Source organism: Sphaerodactylus townsendi, linkage group LG06 (genome assembly GCF_021028975.2).
Source record: "Sphaerodactylus townsendi isolate TG3544 linkage group LG06, MPM_Stown_v2.3, whole genome shotgun sequence".
In the NCBI taxonomy this organism is placed as follows: domain Eukaryota; kingdom Metazoa; phylum Chordata; class Lepidosauria; order Squamata; family Sphaerodactylidae; genus Sphaerodactylus; species Sphaerodactylus townsendi.
This window is the reverse complement of record NC_059430.1, coordinates 19,691,697-19,714,586: the sequence shown is the minus strand read 5'-3', so window position 1 is coordinate 19,714,586 and position 22,890 is coordinate 19,691,697. Positions and strand designations below refer to the sequence as shown.

Genomic DNA, 22,890 nt, shown 5'->3' with positions numbered 1-22,890 from the left:
GAATGCAGGCTCTTTTGAATTACTGTTCAGCCTAATCACATGCCTTTAGGTCTACATTTATCCCTGGCAAAGCGTTAAACTCATTTTTAAAAACCCATTGTTCTATTTTAAGCACGTCTTTTTCTTTTTATTCATCATCGTGATTTCTGTGCAGCCTCACACTGGGACTGTACATGCGCAGAGCCAGTGACAGTGACAGTGACAGAAAAATCTTGAGCTTTTCTCTTGCCATTAGGCATTCTCATGCTCTTCCCTATCAATGGTCACATGTCTAACAGCAGAGAGCCCTCCCTTCAGTTCCATCTGAGCTGCCACCACAATCATAATGATGGCAGGAGGGAGGGTCTGTGTGCCTACACAGAAGACCATTCGATGAACTGGCTTCCGCTAGAATTCCGGATCGTCTTCAAGGTGTTGGTTTTAACCTTTAAAGCACTCCACGGCCCGGGGCCTTCATATCTTAGGGATTGTCTGTCCCCATATGTCCCTGTTTGATCTCTGCGTTTGACAGAGGCCAATTTGCTGGTGGTCCCGGACCCCTATATGATACGGCTGGCCTCTACTGCCTTTAGTGCCCTGGCCCCAACCTCGTGGAACACTCTACCCCCAGTTATCCGGGCCCTGCGGAACCTAGAACAGTTCCGCAGGGCCTGCAAGACAGAGTTGTTCCGCTGGGCCTTTGGGGAGGTTGGACGTTGAAGGTGCCGTCCCCTGCACCCCATATTCCACCTTGGGGGCTCGCCCACATTATGCCACCCACCCGATGAGTCCATTGTTTATGTTGTCATCATCTGATTTTAGAATGGAGGTTGGAGCTGGTTGTTATTTATGTTTTAACTGGTATTTTAAAATGTTTGTTTTGCTGATCATAATTTAATGTGATTGTTTTTATTGGTTGTACACCGCCCAGAGTCCTTTGGAGATGGGGCGGTATGTTAAATCTGATAAATAAATAAACAAACAACAGTTATGGATAAATGCAACTCTGGGGTGGTTTTTTTTTAACTGGGGAGGTGTGCATGAATTTTCTGAAAGGAAGCGTTGCCATCCTAGAAGAGGGAAGAGTTTACTTTTATTTTAGATCAGCTATCACAGGAATGTATTTTTTCGTGAATTGTAACATCCTGTTCTAGGCAGCGGGCTCCTTTATTTCCACAAGCTGGAGCAGCAAAACAGCAGAACCCTGTGATGCTTCTGAGAAAGAAAATTCTGACAGTTTTGTGTTCGAGATAAAGACCAGTGCTTTATGACTAAACTGCGAGGAGGACTCGTACGGCAATTCAGAATGTTTGCACAACAGATCGGCACATCTCTGCATAACTCACATCTCCCTCCAGCGTATTTGCAGTGAATATTCTTGCTCTGACAGGATTTTGCCTTTTGTGACTGAATTGATAAAGTAGATCAGCCACTGAGGGATGGGTGGTGCCTGCTAGTTCTATTCCGTAGTTAAGAACATAAGAACATAAGAACAAGCCAGCTGGATCAGACCAGAGTCCATCTAGTCCAGCTCTCTGCTACTTGCAGTGGCCCACCAGGTGCCTTTGGGAGCTCACCTGCAGGATGTGACAGCAATGGCTTCTGCGGCTGTTGCTCCCGATCACCTGGTCTGTTAAGGCATTTGCAATCTCAGATCAAAGAGGATCAAGATTGGTAGCCATAAATCGACTTCTCCTCCATAAATCTGTCCAAGCCCCTTTTAAAGCTATCCAGGTTAGTGGCCATCACCACCTCCTCCGGCAGCATATTCCAAACACCAATCACACGTTGCGTGAAGAAGTGTTTCCTTTTATTAGTCCTAATTCTTCCCCCCAGAATTTTCAATGGATGCCCCCTGGTTCTAGTATTGTGAGAAAGAGAGAAAAATTAATTCATAATTTGAGTTGATTTGGTATCCTTCAACAAATGTAATTCAGAAGCCAATACAGTTTGAGTTAATTAGGAACAGTTGTCTTCATGTTCATAATGTCATTAGTATATACTTGGGGATAATGGCATCTGAGTAGTCTACAGCCACATGCTAAGGTTCCCTGCCATGCTTGTTATACTCTGTTTCACTGAAAGATATAAGTACCGTAGAATTGTGAATTAATCTACCACAACTTCCTTCCCCTCCAACCCTCCCGCTGGCCCAAGCACAACGCTAGACGTGGCCCTCCCAAGCCCCTCCATCAGGGGTGGAGGGAGGGAAAACTGTGCCCGGAACACGTGTGCGCCCTGCGCTCCTGCCACCCCACAGCCTGCCCCGTCCCGGAACAACCCCTCCGTTGCCCGGCCATGCCTCCTCTGTGCCCCCCGCCCTGTGGGCACTATGCCATTGCCCTCCAACCCTCTCACTGGCCCAAACACCAAGCTGAGCCTGGCAGGACAGCAGCAGCAGTTTTATTAATTTCCAAGCCAAGGAATCACATGTTGAGGAAAGAGGAGGTTCATAAAATGGCATGTAAAATCTAATATTCAGTATTGGGGAGGGCTATATAGTGAGGACAGGTTCCAAAGCTAATCTTGACTTTAGTTTTTTATTATGTTTTGGATATTTATCCTCTTTAAACTGGAAGCAGTCACTGATTACTTCCAGTTCAAACGTGTTTTAACTAGACTGCACCAGGAACATTTTAATTCAAAGCTCATGATACAAATACTAGCGCAACACTGTTCACATGAGCTTACAGAATTGTTTTCAGAAATCCTTTTTGCAACTGCTTGCTGCTTCTCAGAGCAACTAGTGTAGCACTTTTTTAAAAAGTATATTTTTGCTGCATTAAATACTGGTCCTAGCAAATGAAGCATCATTCAGCTAGAGAGTGATAAATCTGCCATACCAATCAGATTTGACCTGAGGATAATGTCATAAGACAATTCAGAATGAAAGTAATGCTTTCTGTTCTCACTTAGAATTAGTGAATATTTTAACTTGGCGGGGGGATCAGTGTGCCACCCCCCCCCCAAGCCACTGACAAGGAAACAAAAAAAGAAAGTAATTCCTCTGTATTTTGACTCAAACCCAGTACAGAACATCACAAACACAACTTCATTTGGTGGCAGGGGAAAGTGCTGTCAAGTCACAGCTTACTTATAATGACCTCGTAGGGTTTCCAAGGCAAGAAATATTCAGAGGTGATCTGATCTACTATTGCCTGGATTTCCTTGGTGGCCACTCATCCAGGCTAGCTAATCCTTCTTAGGTCCCAACAGAGGCATAGCTGGGCCAAAGTGTGCCCAGTGTGCAGTGTGTTTTTTCCACCACCCCCTGGCCACCCACGGCACCCCCGTGGCACTCCACCCCCCTTCCCACACTGACCTTAGTTCCTTTTCTTTTTCTAGTACTTTTTCAGGCTGAAAAAAGGCGGCCTCTTCACAGTTCAGGCTAAAAACTGCCTGAGGAACTATACTTCCCATGAGACCTTGTGAGGCCAAGGTCTCCTGGGAACTGTAGTTCCTCAGACTGCTTTTGAGCCTGAACTGTAAATAGGTCACCTTTTTAGCCTAAAAAAGTACTAGAAAAAGAAAAGGAACTAAGGTAAATGTGGGAAGGGAGGGGCGCCACAGAGGAGCTGCATGGGGGGGTCGCGGGGGTTGCAAGGAAAAGGGGGAGGGGTCAGGGCAATTTTCCACTCCTCCCAGGCGTGCACCCAGTGCGCAATGCATCCCCCCGGCACCTTGCCGCTCTGCCACTGGGTCCCAAGATCTGATGAGATCAGGCTAGATTGGGCCATCCATATCAGAGCAACTTAATTTAGGTCGAATCCCCACTTGAAATTTGCACGCAGATCCAAACCTGTTCGTTGTGAAACCGTGTCCTCTTCATCGGAGTTTCTCCCTCCCCACCGCAGCAAGCACACAGCAGACACACCTGGTTGCAGAACTCTTAGCAATCCCCGCTACCAGGCGAGCTTGCTTTGCCTGTCTCCCCTGATTGGCTGGCGTGCCTTGATGGGGCAGGACCTTTTCCCACTGCAGAAATGTACATTGTAGGGGCATGATCAAAAAACCAGCGAGTAAAAGTTTAACGTTTAAGTGTTTTAACTGTGCAAACAGTTAATCGTTACCTGTGTAAACCATTAACGATTCAAAGTTACACGTTTGACTATTTAACCTTTGCGTCCCCTTCTGCTGGCCAATCACAAAAGCGGAAACGAAACTAAGGAAAGGCTGCGCGCGCATCGCAGCGCTGATTGGTTGCCCGAATTCCGCGTCACACTCCAGGGCGGGAAACGAGTGAGGGTTTCAACCCTCATCCCTCCCCTCGGATCAGCTCTGAACTGTGTTAATGGGGTCTATGCCACTTGCAACCAGGTCCTGCTGGAACGCGGATTAACGGGGAGAACGAGCGTCAGAAGCAGAATCTGTCACGCAAGCAATGGGGAGGTCATCCCTCAAACCTGGTTAGGTTGTGTTCTGAAACCTGGCTAAGACGGTAGTGGGGATTTGACCTTAGTATGTCCCAATTGCCTTTAAACAACTGGTTTCTGAGATTAAGGAATACAGTGCCCTAAATGATAAAAAACAGTTGAGACAAAAACCATAATATCTCAAGTTTCCTTTGGACCCTCTGATGCAATCAGGCTGTTCAGCCTGAGGGCACTTAGCTAACTTAGAGACTATCACAGGCTCACTGTGACATCAGAGCAGATCAACCAATGGCACGGAGAAATGGGACAAGGAGAAATCTCAGGGATCCAAAGGAAATGACTGATGAACAGGAAGAAGGCTGACTGATAATTAATTGTCCCGTTATTGGTTCAGATACTAACTTCTCTTGTTTCATATCGGAAAATGCTCCTTTCAGTTCCTGTTAGATTCCGAACGCGCAGTGTGGCTCAGCGTTGAGTTGCATTTAAATTTTTTCTCCCAGTGTTTAAAAACAATAGCAGAGAAGACCATTGAAATTATTCACCGAGTATGCAGGATTTACTTGGTGGACTTGACTGGAAATATTTCTACTACTAACTCTTTATAAATCATACAGCGCAACAGAAGAGAAACATATACAGAATAGTAACGATAAAGAAGCAAAGATGCCCTCTCTCTGTACTTTTTGTGGATTGATCGCTTTTTTGAAAGTGTGGCTGTCCATAAAGAAGCAGAAAGAGGATTATGGATGGGGTTTGTTCATATTGTTTTGCGAAGGCAGAAGTGTGCGTCTCGGCCAACAAATCAGAACAGCCTTCAGTTTCAAAAATATTTCAGGAAATAACATCTAGAGACAGCAAAACAAACAAACAAAAGACCCTGCAGTAACCATGATTCAAGCCAACAATCAAAAGAAACCTTGACAACTTGTTTGGTAAAAATATAAAGGATGATGTTCTTCAGCTCACCAAATCTGCTTTGTGAAGTGAAACAGCGGTATAGGGTGATACATATGGTATATACTGACCTTTCGTTGTAGTTTTTGCTCTTTGGTTTGCATTGAAAAATGTCAAATGCCATCACTCATTATCACTCCGTGATGAGCGTTAGAAGAAGAAGAGTTGGTTTTTATACCTCACTTTTTCTCTATTGTAAGAAGTCTCAAAGCAGCGTACAATCGCCTCACCTTTTCTCTACATCCCATCCGCCCCACACAACAGACACCTTGTGAGGTAGATGGGGCTGAGAGAGATCTGAGAGAACTTTGACTGCCCCAAGGATACCCAGCAGGCTTCAAATGGAGGAGTGGGGAAATCACTCAGTTCTTCAGATTAAAGTCCGCCCCTCTTATCCACTACACCACGCTGGTTGGAGACAGGCACACATTTTGAAGAGACCTGGGCCCCTTCCGCACCTGCAAAATAATGCGTGTTCAAACCACTTTCACAACAGTTTGCAAGTGGATTTTGCCATTCCGTACAGCTTCAAAGAGCATTGAAAGCAGTTTGAAAGTGCATTATTCTGCATGTGCGGAATGAGCCCTGGAAAGCGGTTTGAGGGAGGCGTGGCCTTTGTATGTCACTGTGAGAAAGACACAGTCCCCTATATGGTCTTCCCTGCCGATGCTGTCATGAAGGCAGCTTCAAGTTAGCTGGTGGTCTCTGCCTGCTGTGAGAAACCCTGGCTCATTCCGCACATGCAGAATAATGCACTTTCAAACTGCTTTCAGTGCTCTTTGAAGCTGTGCAGAATAGCAAAATCCACTTGCAAACAGTTGTGAAAGTGGTTTGAAAACGCATTATTTTGCGTGTGCGGAAGGGGCCCCTGCCTCTTTCCAGCACACCTCTATTAGGTAAGGGTTCAGGAATGGCCAACTCAAGACACAGTAGTCAGTGGGAAGGTGGGATAGAAATATTTAAATAAACAGATATTATATCCCACGTTATACACTGGCTGCCCATCGAGTTCCGGGCCATCTTCAAAGTGCTGGTTCTGACCTTTAAGGCCATCAGCGGCATTGGGCCTACATATCTGAGGGATCGCATCTCCTCGTATTGCCCTACTAGGGCCCTCTGCTCTATGGAGGGGCGGTTGCTAGGAATCCCTGGCCCAACCGGCTGGCCTCAACAAGGGCCAGGGCTTTTACTGCCCTGGCCCCTACCTGGTAGAACAGGCTCCCTAAGGAGACCAGGGCCCTGCAGGACCTTCAAAGTTTCCGCAGGGCCTGCAAAACGGACCTGTTCCGCCAGGCTTTTGGCCAGCCGGGATGACCATCTGACCCTCATACCATCTTGGTCTCCCATGGGCGAGAATGGGGTTGAGATAAGTCGCCTTCTGCAATTTTTAAATTGTTTAAATTCTATGAATTTAATATTGTTATAGATTGTTTTTATATTTGTATTTATGATGTTGATGTACACCGCCCTGAGACCTCCGGGGGAGGGCGGTTTAAAAATGGAAATAAATAAATAAATAAATAAATAAATAAATAAATAAATAAATAAATAAATAAATAAATAAATAAATGCACATTTCTGTTGCACTGACAAAGACTACAAAGCCTGCTTACCAAAACTGAAAAAGGGATGCTGTCCATGAACAGTGATCTCTTTTATCCCTGTTCTAAACCAGTCTTCTATCAATAGAGTTGCCAATTCTAGCTTGGGAAATTCCTGAGACTTTGGAGGCAGAGACTAAGGCGATTGGAGTTTGGGAAGTGGAGAGAGCTCTGCAGGTTGTAATGCCATCTGATCCACCCTCCTGAGAAGCTGCTTGATCCACGGGAACTGATCTGGAGATCGGTTGCACTTCCAGCAAATCTGCAGGCACCATCTGGAGAATGGCAACCCTATCTACCAACTGTCTCTATAGTCCATTCATCTCCTGAGTTTGTTGAACTGGCTCACCTGTAATTTGGCAGGATAATGCAAAATGTGACATAAATTTTTTTCTATGATTTATTTTCTATTGATATACACTTAACTGCTTTCCCCCCTGCAGTGGCCTTAAATTTCCAGACACCTGGAGTACAAATGGACCTTCAAAATGGGAAATTTTTGGACAATGGTGGTTCTGGTTATGTATTAAAACCCGAATTCCTGAGACGTAAAGACACGCTGTTTAACCCATATAGTATACCCGGGAACCCTAATGCCATTGGGCTTACAATAACGGTAAGTTTTTTAGCCTATCAGTAACAATCTCAGGTAGACAGGTAAGGACAAACCACCTTTTTAATCTCTTGCCTTCAAAACTCCGTGGGGCTGCATAAGTTGCCGCTTGATAGCACTTTCCGCAACTATCATTCTCTTGGTTAGTTCTTTAAATATTTTAAAATATTTTAAAAATTTATTACAGGTGCTTTCTTGGTGTTTATTGCCCAAACTTTCAATAAATACAAGATGCAGCATGTGCTAGGTCAGTGGTGGCGAACCTTTGGCACTCCAGATGTTATGGACTATAATTCCCATCAGCCCCTGCCAGCATGGCCAATTGGGAATTGATGGGAATTGATGGGAATTGTAGTCCATAACATCTGTAGGCCAATTGGGAATTGATGGGAATTGTAGTCCATAACATCTGGAGTGCCAAAGGTTCGCCACCACGGTACTAGATCAAGCAGGTATTGTTTCAGCAAGTTTCCCGGGTCATTAAAATAGCATGTTTTGTTATTTCTAATCTTAGTGATTCATTTCGGAAGGTCTGTTATAGCTTGTAACAGGGATTTCTGACCTGTGTGCATGGCTTTGTTTGTACACACTGACAAACGGACCATTATGAAACGTGGGGCAGTTGCCTGAGACTGCACTGGATTAAGCAGTTTGTGGATTTTTCTTTCCATACTAGGGATATGTACTCAGGACTAGAGCAGGACTGGACGTACTCAGGAGCAGGGATGGGGAGCCCTAAGGTATAGAACAGCGGTTGCCAACTTGAGGCACATGTACCCTCAGGCGTATGCGCCAGAGTGTTTGGGGGTATGCAAAAAAAAAATCGTAAAGGGTTTGCAAGTATGGGGGTAAAGTTTTAGGGAAATGGGTTGCCAAGGGGTACGTGAGTGAGAAAAGGTTGGGACCTACTGCTATAGAAGTAATCGATCAGTCGTCTTGGAGAGGGTCTACCTGGCTCTTGCAGGGAAATTGGTGTAGTTTCCAACCTATGTCATCTCTTTTTTTTTGCCGCCAAATTGGAGCTGACTAATGGCAACCCCATAGGTTTTTCAAAACAAGAGACATTCAGAGGTGGCTTGCCATTGCCTGCCTCTGCATAGCTACTGCATAGCTACTCCCAGCCAATAACTAGCCAGTACTGACTCAGCTTTTGAGAGCTTTTGAGAGACTGGGCTATCTATGTCATCACTAGGATTTAGATGAGGGTTGCCAATTCTGGGTTGGGAAATTCTTGGGGGTAGAGCCTGGGAAAGATGGCATTTGTGGAGGGGAGAGTATCTCAATGTGGTATGATGCCATGAAGCAAAGTCTCCAGGGGAACTGATTTCTGTATTCTGGAGATCTGCTTTAATTCCGGGAGATCTCCAGGATTTTGTTGTGAGATAGTTCCAGGGTAAGGGTCAAATCCCTTTCCGCACACTCGCAGAAACGAACCTCCGCTGGCATGAACTGTGCCGGTGGAGGCTTGGAGGCCATTCACACGCTAGCGTGTGATTGGCCCTGACTCCCCCCCCCAGCCGGAGAGGCGCCTCTCGGTCGGCCCCCTCCACTGACCTCGTTTTCCAGCATCGCTCTGGAGGCCTGCAGGGACCCGCCCATCCTGCCCTCCGACCTCCAGGGGTTGGAGGGCACCGTGGGCGGGTCTGTGCAGCCCTCCAGAGTGATGCTGGAAGACGAGGTCAGTGGAGGCGATGGGAAAAGCGGCTTCGCCGATGGGAAGACGCCGCTTTGCAAAAACCTCGCTCAATGAGCGAGGTTTACAGCAGCGGCTTCACGCCACTCCCGGTGGACAGGACTGTGCAAACAGCAGCCCAGGGACAGTGTTTTTGCCATCACTGGGTCGCTGTATTTCGCCTGTGCGGAAAGGGCCAGAGTCTGGAGCCTAGCAGGTTTTTTGCGGGGAAGGGAGGGGAACATCATGTGCTGTCTTGTACTACATCGGGGTGTTCTCAGAAACCCTCACAGGTCCTTCCCTGAAACACCTTTGGTGGGTCACTGAATCACTGAGTCTCCGGGGTGCAAACATTTGTACAGAAGGGGGCTAAATTGAACCTCCACTAAATAGAACCTCCCATTCAAAGGCGGTAGACCTCTGAATACCAATGCTGAGAGGCAACATCAAGAGAAGACCTTGGCATCTATGCCCTGTGGTTGGCCACTGTGTGAAATAGGATGCTGGACTAGATGGACCACTGGTCTGATCTAGCATGGCTTTTCTTGTATTCTTATCTCCCCATTGTTTGTCTGGTTATCGTTTTCTTTGGGCTGCATTCAGTGTTCTCACTCTTCAGCGACTACATACATATTATTTGTGTGCGAAATCCAAGTGAATTAGAGCTTTTAGCTCAAGCTGTGACACTCACGATGGTCCTGAAAAATTGCCAGTCAGAACTAAAATAAATCACACTTACCTGATTTATTAGCTGCAATATTTTCTTCTGCCTTCCTGGGCTTGCAGTTGGAAGTAAATACCTTGGCTATTGCAGTTGCTAGACTAGCTTCTGCAAATGCTATTTAGTCATCAAAGGCACTTGACAGGGTATTAAATACCAGTGCTGTGGTTCCTTGTCTAGTTATGCCAATAAACACTTTGCCCCATATTTGTACACTTGTGACAGTGATTTTGCTTTGCCCAGTCAGCTTTAATAATTTTAAATTAAAATTTTGTACTCATAGGGGTGCTGTGTGGTTTCCGGGCTGCATGGCCGTGTTCTAGCAGCATTCTCTCCTGACGTTTCGCCTGCATCTGTGGCTGGCATCTTCAGAGGATCTGATAGTAGGGATGGAAAGCAAGTGGAGTATATATGCTGTGAGGTCAAAAGGTGAGGCCCTCTGAATAGAGTAGCCTGGTATGTGAGTCACAAAGAAGTCTGTAGCCTGGGAGTAACAATGAAGATAGCAAGGTCAATAGGTGAATGCATCTGAATAGAAGTATCCTGGTCTTTGTTTCCTTTGATAGCTATTGTCTATAGTTGTCCTGTGTTTGTGTAGAGCTGATTAGTCACTGTCTTGATTCTAGAGTTTTTCAACACTGGCAGCCAGATTCTGTTCATTTTCATGGTTTCTTCCTTCCTGTTGAAGTTGTCCATGTGCTTGTGAATCTGGCTGCCAGTGTTGAAAAACTCTAGAATCAAGACAGTGACTAATCAGCTCACAGTATATATACTCCACTTGCTTTCCATTCCTACTATCAGATTCTCTGAAGATGCCAGCCACAGATGCAGGCGAAACGTCAGGAGAGAATGCTGCTAGAACACGGCCATATAGCCCGGACACCACACAGCACCCCAGTGATTCCGGCCGTGAAAGCCTTCGACAATTCTTTGTACTCATAGTTTTTCCTGCCCTGTTTATTGCAGCAATGAGCCACCTGTGATCTTTTGCTGAAGCTCTGCCCTTTGTCTCAGAGGTTAGGTAGATAATCAGATATAGACAGGGCCTTTTCTGCAGTGGTTCCTTGACTCAGGAACTCTGTCTGCACAGCTGCTTGCCTGCCTCTTTCTGATTTAGCTTTGGGCATCAGGTAGAGGCGCCAAAATTCCCTCCATGGCTGTGTACCTGGAAGTGATGTCACAGCATACTGTGACTTTCTAGGGGTTTCCCACATCTCTGTGGTACAAAAAAAATATATCAACTGTTGTGCCATGCTGGATTTCCATAACTGACCATTCCTTCAATGCAAACTTCAGCTGGGAACTGTAGCATGGAGCATTTCAGTTGCTCAAGCTTTTTTGGTTAATCCTGTTCACAGATACATATCTCACAGTCTCACAGGTAATGGTTCCAAGACAGCTTGTGGACATTTTCAGCTGGCAGTACTTTTTGCTCCCTCAATTTGTTTTGATGCATTGCTTTACATCATTCATGTCTGGGTTTTTTTAAAAAAAATAAATAATACTTTAGATGCTAGTGGTTACAATTCACCGGAGTGGCCTGGCCCTATAACTTTCCAGGGAAGTTCCTAGTGGACTTCTGGCAGCCTGGATCAGGCTGAGTTAAGCAGCTGTTGTAGTTCAGGTAGAGGTGGAAGGACCACATCTCAGACCTGGGCCACAGCAACCACGTGAACAGGTGTCTTTCGAAAGGCTCTTTGGTTTCCGGAAGTTTCCATCTGGCCCCATCGGAGAGGAGCATAGCACGCCATGTCCAAGTCGAAGGCTCTCACAGCCAAAATCGACTGGCTGGTGTGGATTTTTCAGGCTGCGTGGCCTTAGTGTAGTAGTTTTAGCCCCTAATGTTTTGTCCACATCTGTAGCTGGCATCTTCAGAGAAAAGACATGGTAAAATGTCATACTGTGACATGCTTCTGAAGATGCCAGCCACAAATGGGGGCAAAACGTTGGTAGCTGAAACCACCAGACCATGGCCATACAGCCTGGAACACCCACAACAGCCCAATAATGCCTTTTGTTGCATAGCTTGAGTTGAAGCTTATGTATAATTTTCGGTTGCACAGTTGATCAGCGGCCATCAGCTACCACCCAGTAGCCTCTCCCGGACCAACAAAGCAGATCCTCTGGTGGTCGTTGAAATTTATGGTGTTCCAGAAGACCAGACGAAACAACAGTCTTGCGTAGTGAAGGGCAACGGTGAGTGCCCTAGTCTATTGATTGTGTAAGACTTCAATAATTTAGGAACTCAACTCATTAACTTACATAGCTTATCAGAGTTGTTCCTCTGGCAGTGCAACGTGTATCTAGAAGCAGCAATGCATGAATCAATAAGAAAAGCAGGAAGGACACACGAGGAATTTGTAATATTGCATTGTAGAAATCCCATTACCTGAGCCTAGATTATGTGAAACGCCTGCTCATTGGAATTCATGGTGGGTCTCTCCCCTTCTTCGCCTCCTATCAGCTTCTGCAGTACAAATACACGTTTTATCCTGAGGAACAGTTAATGGTTTTGATCTGGAATTGAGCGCACGGGGAGCTCACAGATCAGATGGACCAAATCTGTGTTCATACACCCTGCATTCTGTCCTGTAAATTCCAGTGTCTGCTCCTTGGATAAACCATTGCAAAACCAGTGGATAAACCATTCCAAAAGTCAGGTGTATTTCGTAGGAAAGAGCTGGGGGAGGCGTGTATCTTTTGTTCAGAAGACGACAACGTTTAGAGCTGGAAGTGATTCGATTCGATTCTATTGCTGCTGATTTTTTAGTCAGTGCTATAAAAGGAAGAAAACAGCCGCTGACAGAAAAATAAAGGAATCTGGGTTAGTACCAGAGTTCTCATCCTTCAGGGTTTTGTTTTGTTTTTTTCGCTTTCTTCTTGGTCGCCAGAGGTGCCGGGCGGGGGGGTGGTGGTGGTGGTGGTGGTGGTGGGATGTCCTCTCTCTTTATTAGAAGTTTAATGGGTGAAAATGCACAGCTGAGGCTTTTCATGGCATGGTGGTAAATAACATCACCTGGTAAATAACTTCCCATTACGCCTCTATTAAGATTTTTTTTTCCTTCGGGCAGCTGGCAATCCCATATTTTCTTGTGATTTGAACGAATATACGTTGCTTGAGCCACTATGGAAATCTGCATGGTAGACATTTGTTTCCTCAGGACTGAGAACTGGTCCATCAGCTCTATTTCTGAAAAACTTCCTGGCTGGCTATCACCTGGACTTTGTTCACCTCTCACCCCTGGAGTGATTTTTGTAACTTGATTTAAATTGATTTTCCTTTGAAGGTGAAATCACGAACAGTTGGGTCATTTCAAATGACTTGTTTCATTGTGGTTTACTGCTCGTCATGGCATATTATTTTGCAAACTGAATAGAAACAGTAGCAGTGTACCACTCTAATCCTAACAGAAAACTTTTTTTGGAATGCGTTAGAGCAGTGGTGGCGAACCTTTGGCACTCCAGATGTTATGGACTACAATTCCCATCAGCCCCTGCCAGCATGGCCAATTGGGGCTGATGGGAATTGTAGTCCATAACATCTGGAGTGCCAAAGGTTCACCAGCACTCCGTTAGAGTGATGCTTTTCTATTAGTCCAGAGAGTAAATGAATAAGGCCGTTTTAGGGTATAAACTTTTGAGAGTCAAGAAGAAGAAGAAGAGTTTGGATTTCCCCCCGCCTTTCTTTCCTATAAGGCCGTGGTGGCGAACCTTTGGCACTCCAGATGTTATGGACTACAATTCCCATCAGCCCCTGCCAGTGGCAAATTGGCCATGCTGGCAAGGGCTGATGGGAATCATAGTCCATAACATCTGGAGTGCCAAAGGTTCGCCACCACTTCTATAAGGAGACTCAAGGCAACTTACAAAATGCTTTCCCTTCCTCTCCTTGTAACAGATACCTTGTGAGGTGGGTGGGGCTGAGAGAGTTCTGAATGAACTGTGACTAGCCCAAGGTCACCCAGCAGGAATGTAGGAGTGGGGAAACAAATTTGGTTCACCAGGTAAGAGTCCACTGCTCATGTGGAGGAGTGGGGGTCAAACTTGGTTCTCCAGATTAGAGTCCACCTGCTCTTACCACTACACCACGCTGGTTCTCAAATCTCCCTTTGTCAGATACTTGAACAGAGCTTTGATTTTCAAAGATGAATGGAGCTTTGAGTTTCAGAAGCTTAGACCTTGAAAATCTAGTTGGTTTCTAAGGTGCTACTGGACTCAAATCTAGCTCTTCTGCTATAGACCAACATGGCTATTCTCCTGAACCCAAATACATAAAGCAGTCATTACATTTCCATGCCTGTTTGCAGTTAAGCTTACTTGAGAGGAAGCATGGAAATGTGACAAAGGTAGATCCACAAATTACTGGAAACTCTGTGGTAAAATCATAGAGTTTTTGGCAATTTCTAGAACTACCCTTTGTCACTTCTGGGATTTACCAGGAAATGACACAACAATGGCAGTGAGCAATGAGAAACAGGGCTTGCTAGCAGGAGGTCTGGCAAGCCGAATGTGTCATCCAATCATGGGCAAGGAGAAATGTATCCAATAGGAGGTTTTATGTTCACAGGCCAGTGAATGACACACAGTTAATTAGCATGCCAAAACTCTTTGAAGCGAGCATTGCCTGTTTCATGTTGCTGTCTTTATTTTCAGCTTTGAGTCCTAGGTGGAACGAAACACTCACTTTTAACGTCCGTGTTCCGGAACTTGCATTAATACGCTTCGTTGTAGAAGATCAGCTTTCCCTCACTTCCAATGAGTTCCTCGGCCAGTATACTTTACCACTTTTAAGCATTAACAAAGGTATTAATTAGCTATTGTCATTTTCAACAAAGCCCGTTCGTACCTATATTGACAAATTGTCCTCCTCATTATTATATGCAACAGAACTTGGAGTTGGAGGCAGCCAATATATAGTGATCTATCACGACTTTGACAGCAAAATTGTCCAAGTAAATGTCCCGGTGTTAATTTGTGATGCTGTAAAGTTGAATGTAGCATTTGCTAGCAGTTTTCTGTTTTTCCTTTGCATAGTTATTTCAGGCAAAGCCCACTGATTTCAACGGGTATAGACTGGAGTAACATTGCTTAGGGTTGCATTATCAGAGAAGTCCCCACTGGCCCTATAGGTGTGAGTGCTTCCCCCGTTGCATGGATCCATGTGTTTATTTTAAAGAGCATTCTTTTGGAATTTTTGCAATTCTTGTGGTTTTAACAAAGGGTGTTTTGCTGTATGGTCTTCGGAGAAACACATCACACTGTGACATGCCCCTGAAGATAACAGCCACAGATGCGGACAAAATGTTAGTAGCAAAACCTACTGGACCCCAGCCACACAGCCCAGAAAAGCGCACCACCCAGTTGATTCTGGCTTTGAAAGCCTTGGGCGATACAGTGATCAAGTTACTAGCAAGAGACATGTTGGAGTAATGGAAGGACTATCCATATATTACAGTTACCCAGTGGGGTACAAGATGTTTCTGTGCTTAGAATCATTGCTCCCTTCTGCCCTTGGAGACTCTATTGGTGGAATCCAGGCATCAAGAAAGTGTAGGGATAACTCAGGGATAACTCTTCACCTGCGTCTGAGTTCCTCCTTTCCTTGGGAAACCAGTTTTTCCATCCCCACGCCAGCATTCTCGTTTATATCCTCTTTAGTTTAGTGAGGTTATTTGGTTGGGACAGGTTCATATTCATGTATATGGAAACTTTGACTTTAAAGTCATATACTAATTCTCCTCTGTTGCATTATTTATAGGGTACCGCCGTATCCCGCTCCTTTCCAAAATGGGTGTCAGTTTGAGCCCCGCGTCGCTTTTCGTGCATGTTTCGTACTTTCAGCCATAATGTTTGGTAACAGTGTCCCCACCACCCCATCTGGTTATTTCCTCAATAAAACAACCATGTCTTAATAATATTATCCTCTTCTTTAAACTGGTTGACTCGCATAGGCCGATGGTGTTCGATGTACATAAAGACCATGGCAGTGGAAAGTTCCCAAGTCACGGCCAAATGGTGGTGATCCCCTAGATCCCCTAGTGAGCACTAGAGAATTTGCCACGTGCAGCTTAGCCTGTCTGAAGAACATGCGCTTTATATAGCCTTTAAATTTCCAGAAGTGATATGGGCGAGCTACAAAATTTTGAGAAAGCTGACGAAGCGGACACGTGCTTCCATGAAACGAGATGAGACCTGACCAACGACCTTGTACTCTTCTCTCTTGGACTTTGATATATTGTCTTCCTGTTGCTGAAACGGTGCTGTTCATGGAAACAAGGGATTTGCATAACATGTGACATATGGATATTCTCTCTAGTTTGCATTGCTGAATGTTGTATATGTAGCATTAGCCTGATATGTTAAAAGGCTGTTTTTAGATCCTAGCGTTTTTGCTACAGTAATTGTGAATAGTGGAGACACCTTACAGTTAGATGAAGTTCTTTCACGTTCTATCCGCTAGTCCCAATATCAGTGTTCATTTTAAGCCCTGGTATGGATTTTTTGTTGTTTTCTTCTGATGTTAAAGGTTGTATAGGTTTGGACAGCATTTGCAATAGATAGTTCTAGTACTGGGTTCACTCTGTGGGCGTTTCCCCACTCTCCGTGACCCCCCTATGCCGTGCGCTGCTCTCAGCGTGCGCCATCCCTGGTGCGCGCCCGGGCGTCCCCACGACCCCACGCTCTGCACGGGGTCATCACAAGGCGCCGTTTGCAAGAGCGCCAGGGATTCCGCACGCTGAGGGGGCCGACAACTGCAGTGTCGGGGCGACTGTGTTGTCGCTGCCCCTGGCGTGAGGAGTGCTGGGGGACCCCGCGCTACTTGAGGAGGTGGGGAAAGGCCCTGTGTGGTTTTGATAACCAGTTGGTGTTAACTCCAACAGTGACCAAGCCATGTGTCCTGGGTGCTTGCAAGCAGAGTGTAACTATGGTGGCCTTCTCATTTTATCAATGAGAAGTGAAAACTGTGCGTTTGTGTGCATCACAACCAGTGGCGGGATTCAAATAACTTAACAACTGGTTGTTTGCAAGCACCATTTTAACAACCGGTTCTGCCGAAGTGGTGCTAACCTGCTAAATCCCACCACTGATCACAACTATAGGTGAACCAAGATAATAGCTTTTTTTGGCCTACATCATAGCCACCTTATGGCGAGCCCATAGAGTTTTCAAGGAAAGAGACAGTCAGAAGAGGTTTGCCAATGCCTGTCCCCAAGTGACATAGGGATGCCAACCTCCAGGTGGTAGCTGGAGCTCTCCGGCAATTACAACTGATCTCGAAATTACAGCGATCAGTTCACCTGGAGAAAATGGCTGCTTTGGAGGGTGGGCTGTATGGCATTGTACTATTACCATATTGCCCTATCATAGCAGGGGGTGGGGGTGGGGGTGCTTATTTACAGGTACCCCTGCCCTCTTGCCAGCCTAAAGGGTGATGCTGGCGCCACAGAGATGAGAAGCCTGTTCTCTGGCAATAGCCAGGCCAACCTACAATAATTGTGTTCCAGTTCTCATGCTCACAGCCTGCTTGTCATGTCAGCACATTTTTAGCTGAATAGTCAAGGAAGAATGTGTTCTCAACACAATACAATAGCCCTGCTGAATGGATAGTCATTTCCAGCTACAAGAAGAAGAAGAAGAGTTTGGATTTATATCCCCCCTTTCTCTCCTGCAGGAGACTCAAAGGGGCTTACAATCTCCTTGCCCTTCCCCCCTCACAACAAACACCCTGTGAGGTAGGTGGGGCTGAGAGAGTTCTGAGAAGCTGTGACTAGCCCAAGGTCACCCAGCTGGCGTGTGTGGGAGTGCACAGGCTAATCTGAATTCCCCAGATAAGCCTCCACAGCTCAGGTGGCAGAGCTGGGAATCAAACCCAGTTCCTCCAGATTAGATACACGCGCTCTTAACCTCCTACGCCACTGCTGCTCCTGATGTCATTGCCTCCCTTGATTATCTTGATCCAGTTACTCCCTTCTGCAACATCTTTTGACCACCTTACAATGCACTCCATTGTTTCTCAGACAATCCATCCAGACATCTAGAGGTTGTCCTGACATTCCCCCAGGGTTGGCCTGAGGTTTTTCCCAGAGGTGGTCCTTCCCTCTATAAATACCCCATTATTAAAAAAAAAACAACCATTTGCCCAGTGCCACTGAGACCTTTCCGTCTTTGGGCGATTTCCCACTTTAAAAAAAATGCTGCGGCAAACTGGTCTCATATAAATTGCAGCTTTAGAGCGCGCAGCCGTTCTCCCCACTTCTGGAAGCTTTGGTGAAAACCGTAGGAAAAGTTTTTACGGCTTTGTCCGGGCCACTTGCCGCTGCAGAGAAAGCAGCACTTCAACTCAACCATCAGCGCGCATTCGCTGGTGATCGGCAGGGCGGGTCTTTGTTCTGATTGGCTGGAGTGCAGCAGTGGAGGCTGAACTTTCCGGGCTTCCCCATTGCCCTGCGCGTCATCCAAAAGGCGCTGTTCCGAACAGCGCCAGAAATGACGCGAGCTGAGGGGGCGTGAAAGCGGCAGAGTCGGGGCGGCTGCGTTGTTGCCGCCCCTGTAGTGGGGAGGGCCACTGGACCCCGCGTTACTTGGGGAAAGTAGCGCACAACAAATGGTGAGTGGGGAAACGGCCTTTGTCACTGGGTCCAACACGTTGCGCCCCCCTGGAACCAGATGCTGGCTATTTGGCTCTGAACCCTGGATCTTCTTCACTTTATGATCAGGTCGTGTTACCCATATGTCCCATACCCTTTTCCTATTCCAAATCTATTTTCTAACCTATCTATACCTTAGGAACTCTGTGTGTGCATATTTGCTGAATTGAATCAAATGCTTGTGTACCCCTTATCTCTACAATAAAGACTGTCACATTTGCATTCTATTCCTCTCTGTGGGTTTTCTTCTGAGAGCTGATCTCCATATACACAGGTATTAAAGATTCCTTACCAAGCCTCTCGCAACATTAATAAGTAGTCTGCTCTAAGCTAATATTCCCTACTATATTGAGAGACTGTGTCTCCGCCTGGGGTAACAATACCTCACTGAACTCCCTACCCAATTTTCATGTTCCTGGGGCTCTACCCACAAAACTCCAGGTATTCCCCAATCTGGAGCTGGCAGCCCTAAGTACGAAGAAGAAGAAGAAGGATTTGGATTTATACTTACAAACTCCTTCCCTTCCTGTCCCTGTGAGACACACCTTGTGAGATAGGTGGGGCTGAGAGAGTTCCAAGAGAACTGTGACTAGTCCAAGGTCACCCAGCAGACTTCATGTGTAGGAAGAAGGAAACAAACCTGGTTCTTCAGACTAGAGTCCACTGCTCTTCTACTACACCACACTGGGAGCAGAGTAAAGCAGGACAGAAAGCAGGGGCAGTAGAGTTATTAGGCCTTTCCCACAACCCACTCTCTGAGTCATGAACCTGATACATCCATGGGGTCTCTCCACAAAGAAGAGAAGTAGAAGAGTTTCACTCCTGTAGGAGACTCAAAGGGGCTTACAATCTCCTTGCCCTTCCCCCCCTCACAACAAGCACCCTGTGTGGTGGGTGGGGCTGAGAGAGCTCTGGAAAGCTGTGACTAGCCCAAGGTCACCCAGCAGGCATGTGTGGGAGTGCATAGCGGGGATGTGTGGGCGGCAGAGCGGGGAATCTGGCATGTGTGGGCGGCAGAGCGGGGAATCCCAGCTGGCATGTGTGGGCGGCAGAGCAGGGAATCAAACCCGGTTCTTCCAGATTAGAATGCACCTGCTCTTAACCACTACGCCACTGCTGCCCAAACACCTGTGTATAATAGTTAGGCATCGATCATATGTCAGGGTCTCCAGTCATAATTTGCAAAAAGTTTTTGGATGTTTGTCCTATTTCTGGAAAGACCAAACAATCCGTGATATCCCTGCTTTATAGTAATAGGTAGAAATCATGTGTGTGTGTGTGTGTGTGGCAGTAAAAAAAGCAATATCAAATGTACTTAAAAATAAAAAAAATAAAGTGCAGTTACTTTGCCTAGTGTCATCATTTTATGCGCTATACCTCTTTACACAGACACAAAAACAGAAAAAGCACTAGTAGTAGCGTTCTCGGCATGTTTTAAAATGGGATCCCGTGCCTGGTATGATTGATAGTCTTTTAGCAAATACTTCTAATTGCTTTGTGGGGTGTTATGGGGCTATAATGAACATCATGCTCTAATGACCTTCTTTTCCAGCTCTGCTTTATTTTAATTACTAGCTACAGTAATACTAGATGCTCACGCCTGTACTTAGTTGCAAAAAGTGTCAAGAGCTCATTTTGCCCCAGTGGTGCAATGAGAGCAGGATGACTCTTATTTTTTGCCAGATTAAAAGCTGGCAACCCTCTGGGCTTGTGAATCTGCAGTAAAAATTTGTCCAGACACAAGAATGTATCCACTTGCAGAATTAATGCCCAGTATGCTGTAATATAGGAGCTGCCTGGCGTAGTGGCTAAGTGCTTGCGCTGCCACTCACATGGTCAGGAGTTCGAGCCCCCTGTGGGTCAGATATCCTGGCAGCTGGCTCATGGTCAACTCAGCCATCCATCCATTCCTTGGTCGGTAAATGAGTACCTAGCACATAGCTAGGGGGTAAAGAATAGCCGGGGAAAGCAATGGCAAACTACCCCACAAAAATGGCTTGCCTATGAAATCACTGCTGGCAGTGGTACCCCAGGGTCGGATATGACTGAAGGGGAAATCCTTACTTTTACCTTTATGCTGTAATATGGTAGGTAGGAGGAAGCTTACCTATAGTGTTTGGAATATGCTGCCACAGGAGGTGGTGATGGCCACTAACCTGGATAGCTTTAAAAGGCGGTTTCTGCACAGCCAATGGAGAGACCTTGCATCGGCATTAATCATGCCGACAGTGGTCTAAATGCCGCTCGCACAAACGGCTCCCCATGGATACATACAGCTGTGGGAGCAAGCCCACACAAAGCCAGCATGTGATTCCTCCCCGGCCTCAAATGCCTCATTACCTTCTGCTGGCAACCACGTTGCTCTATCATCACTCTGAGGAGGGAAGGGGACACGCCCCCATAGCCACAGAGACAGCTGAAGCACCTCCTCAGAGCGACGAGCAGAAGGTAACAAGGCGTTTGGGGCTGGGGAGGGGAGGGGAAAACGCCGGCTTCCACCCGCTGCCATTCGCATGGCAGCGGATGGAAGCCGGCGTTTGCAGGAAAACACGCTCCCCAAGCGAGTTTTGAATACACTGTTTTGGCGGGCGCAGAGCGCTGCTGCATCGATTTGGCAGCGGCGCCTGTGCGAAGGGTCCCCGCCAAAACGGTGTTTTACCGGGCTGAAGCCGTTGCTTTCAGCCCGTGCAGAAACCGCCAAAGGGGCTTGGACAGGTTTATGGAGGAGAAGTCGAACTATGGCTCCCAATCTTGATCCTCCTTGATCTGAGATTGCAAATGCCTTAGCCAGAGAGAGAGAGAGAGAGAGGGGACTCTATAGCATTATAACCCACTGAGGTCCTTCCCTTCCCCAAACCTTATCTTCACATGGTTCCACCAAATCTCCAGGACTTTCTAAACCTAGAGTAGGCAACCTTATCACATACACCTGGTAGCTGTTTATATGGTGTGCTTCCAACCTTAGGGCAGTTTCATGAATATCATTTTTAAGCTACGGTTTTATACTTTTAAAATGCCCTGGGTTGTTTTTTACGGCTTGGATTTGTGAGCTATCTGGAGCAAGTGTTTAGAGAAGCAGCATCTACACATGTTTAAACTATATAGTAGAGAAGAAGAGGAAGAAGAGTTTGGATTTATACCCCGCCTTTCTCTCCTGTAAGGAGACTCAAGATGGCTTACAAGCTCCTTTCCCTTCCTCTCCCCAAAATAGACACCTTGTGAGGCAGGTGGGGCTGAGAGAGTTCTGAATGAACTGTGACTAGCCCAAGGTCTCCCAGCAGGAACGTAGGAGGGCAGAAACACATCTGGTTCACCAGATAAGCCTCTGCCACTCAAGTGGAGGAGTGGGGAATCAAACCTGGTTCTCCAGATTAGAATCTGCTTTCCACGTGGAGTTAGGTGAAAACGATGGGATGGATGATCCTGCCTAGATTTCTGTAGGCACGGGGGAAGGGCATGATTATTGCTGATTCTCATCTTCTAAGGCACCCCACAACGTCTCCCTAATACTGGGGGACATTTCTGGGTGACCCCCAGAAATAGCTGGGAGGAACTGGAGGTCTTGTGTGAGAGGCAATCAATTTCTTGTGCTTATGGAAATTTCTGGGGGTTCCGAGCCAAAGGACTGAAACTCCCTGTGCAGGATTGGAGCCTTTTCCTACTAATTACTTGAAAATTACAGATAAGGAAATGTTAATTAATAAAGCAGAGCATCTTAGAGCTCAGAATATATTTGATTATTTATGCAAATAAAAAGAGGGGGGTGGGGAAAAGAAAAAAGTCTCCTAAAATTTAGTGGACACATTAGCCAAATTAATTGCGCAGATGTATTTACATAATGAGATCTGCCAACTTTACAGATGTTCGCTAAAATTAAGAGAAAGGAAGAGTGCTTAAGGCATACACAAGAACAGAAAAAGCATTAGGCAGTAGTGACATTTTCGGCATGTTTTAAAATGGGATGCTGTGCCTGGCATGATTGATTATCTTTTAGCAAGTACTTCTTTTCCATTTTAATCTTCTTATTTAATACCTTTCTCATGCATAAATTCCTATGCCTGGGTAGTCTGAAATTAGGGATCTCTCATCTCAGGGAAATTTTCTCTGTGAAATTTTCTCAAAAAGCAACCCAGCTGGAAAAGAGCCCTCCACATTTATTTACAGTAGACGACAGTAAGTAAACAAAGAACACAAATGGAGCAGAGTCTGAAAATCAATATTTGTGGAGTTTTGGGGTCAGGAAATTTGATAACAACCAACGCAGGGGTGCCAGGGGCATATAGGGCACTTCCGCACGTGCAGAATAATGCACTTTCAACCCACGTT

At 46.0% G+C, this 22,890-nt stretch overlaps 1 protein-coding gene across 1 annotated transcript in view; it reads left to right on the top strand.

Annotated features, from left to right (window-relative positions):
* The window catches only part of PLCZ1 (phospholipase C zeta 1), a 60,959-nt gene extending 45,196 nt beyond the window's left edge, over positions 1-15,763 (top strand). Inside the window, exons 9-12 of the mRNA XM_048501502.1 lie at positions 7,354-7,526; positions 11,980-12,112; positions 14,570-14,719; positions 15,675-15,763. Of these exons, the coding sequence (XP_048357459.1) occupies positions 7,354-7,526; positions 11,980-12,112; positions 14,570-14,719; positions 15,675-15,763 (545 nt within the window). The remainder of the gene's footprint in view (positions 1-7,353; positions 7,527-11,979; positions 12,113-14,569; positions 14,720-15,674) is intronic.
* Positions 15,764-22,890: the final 7,127 nt, after the last annotated feature.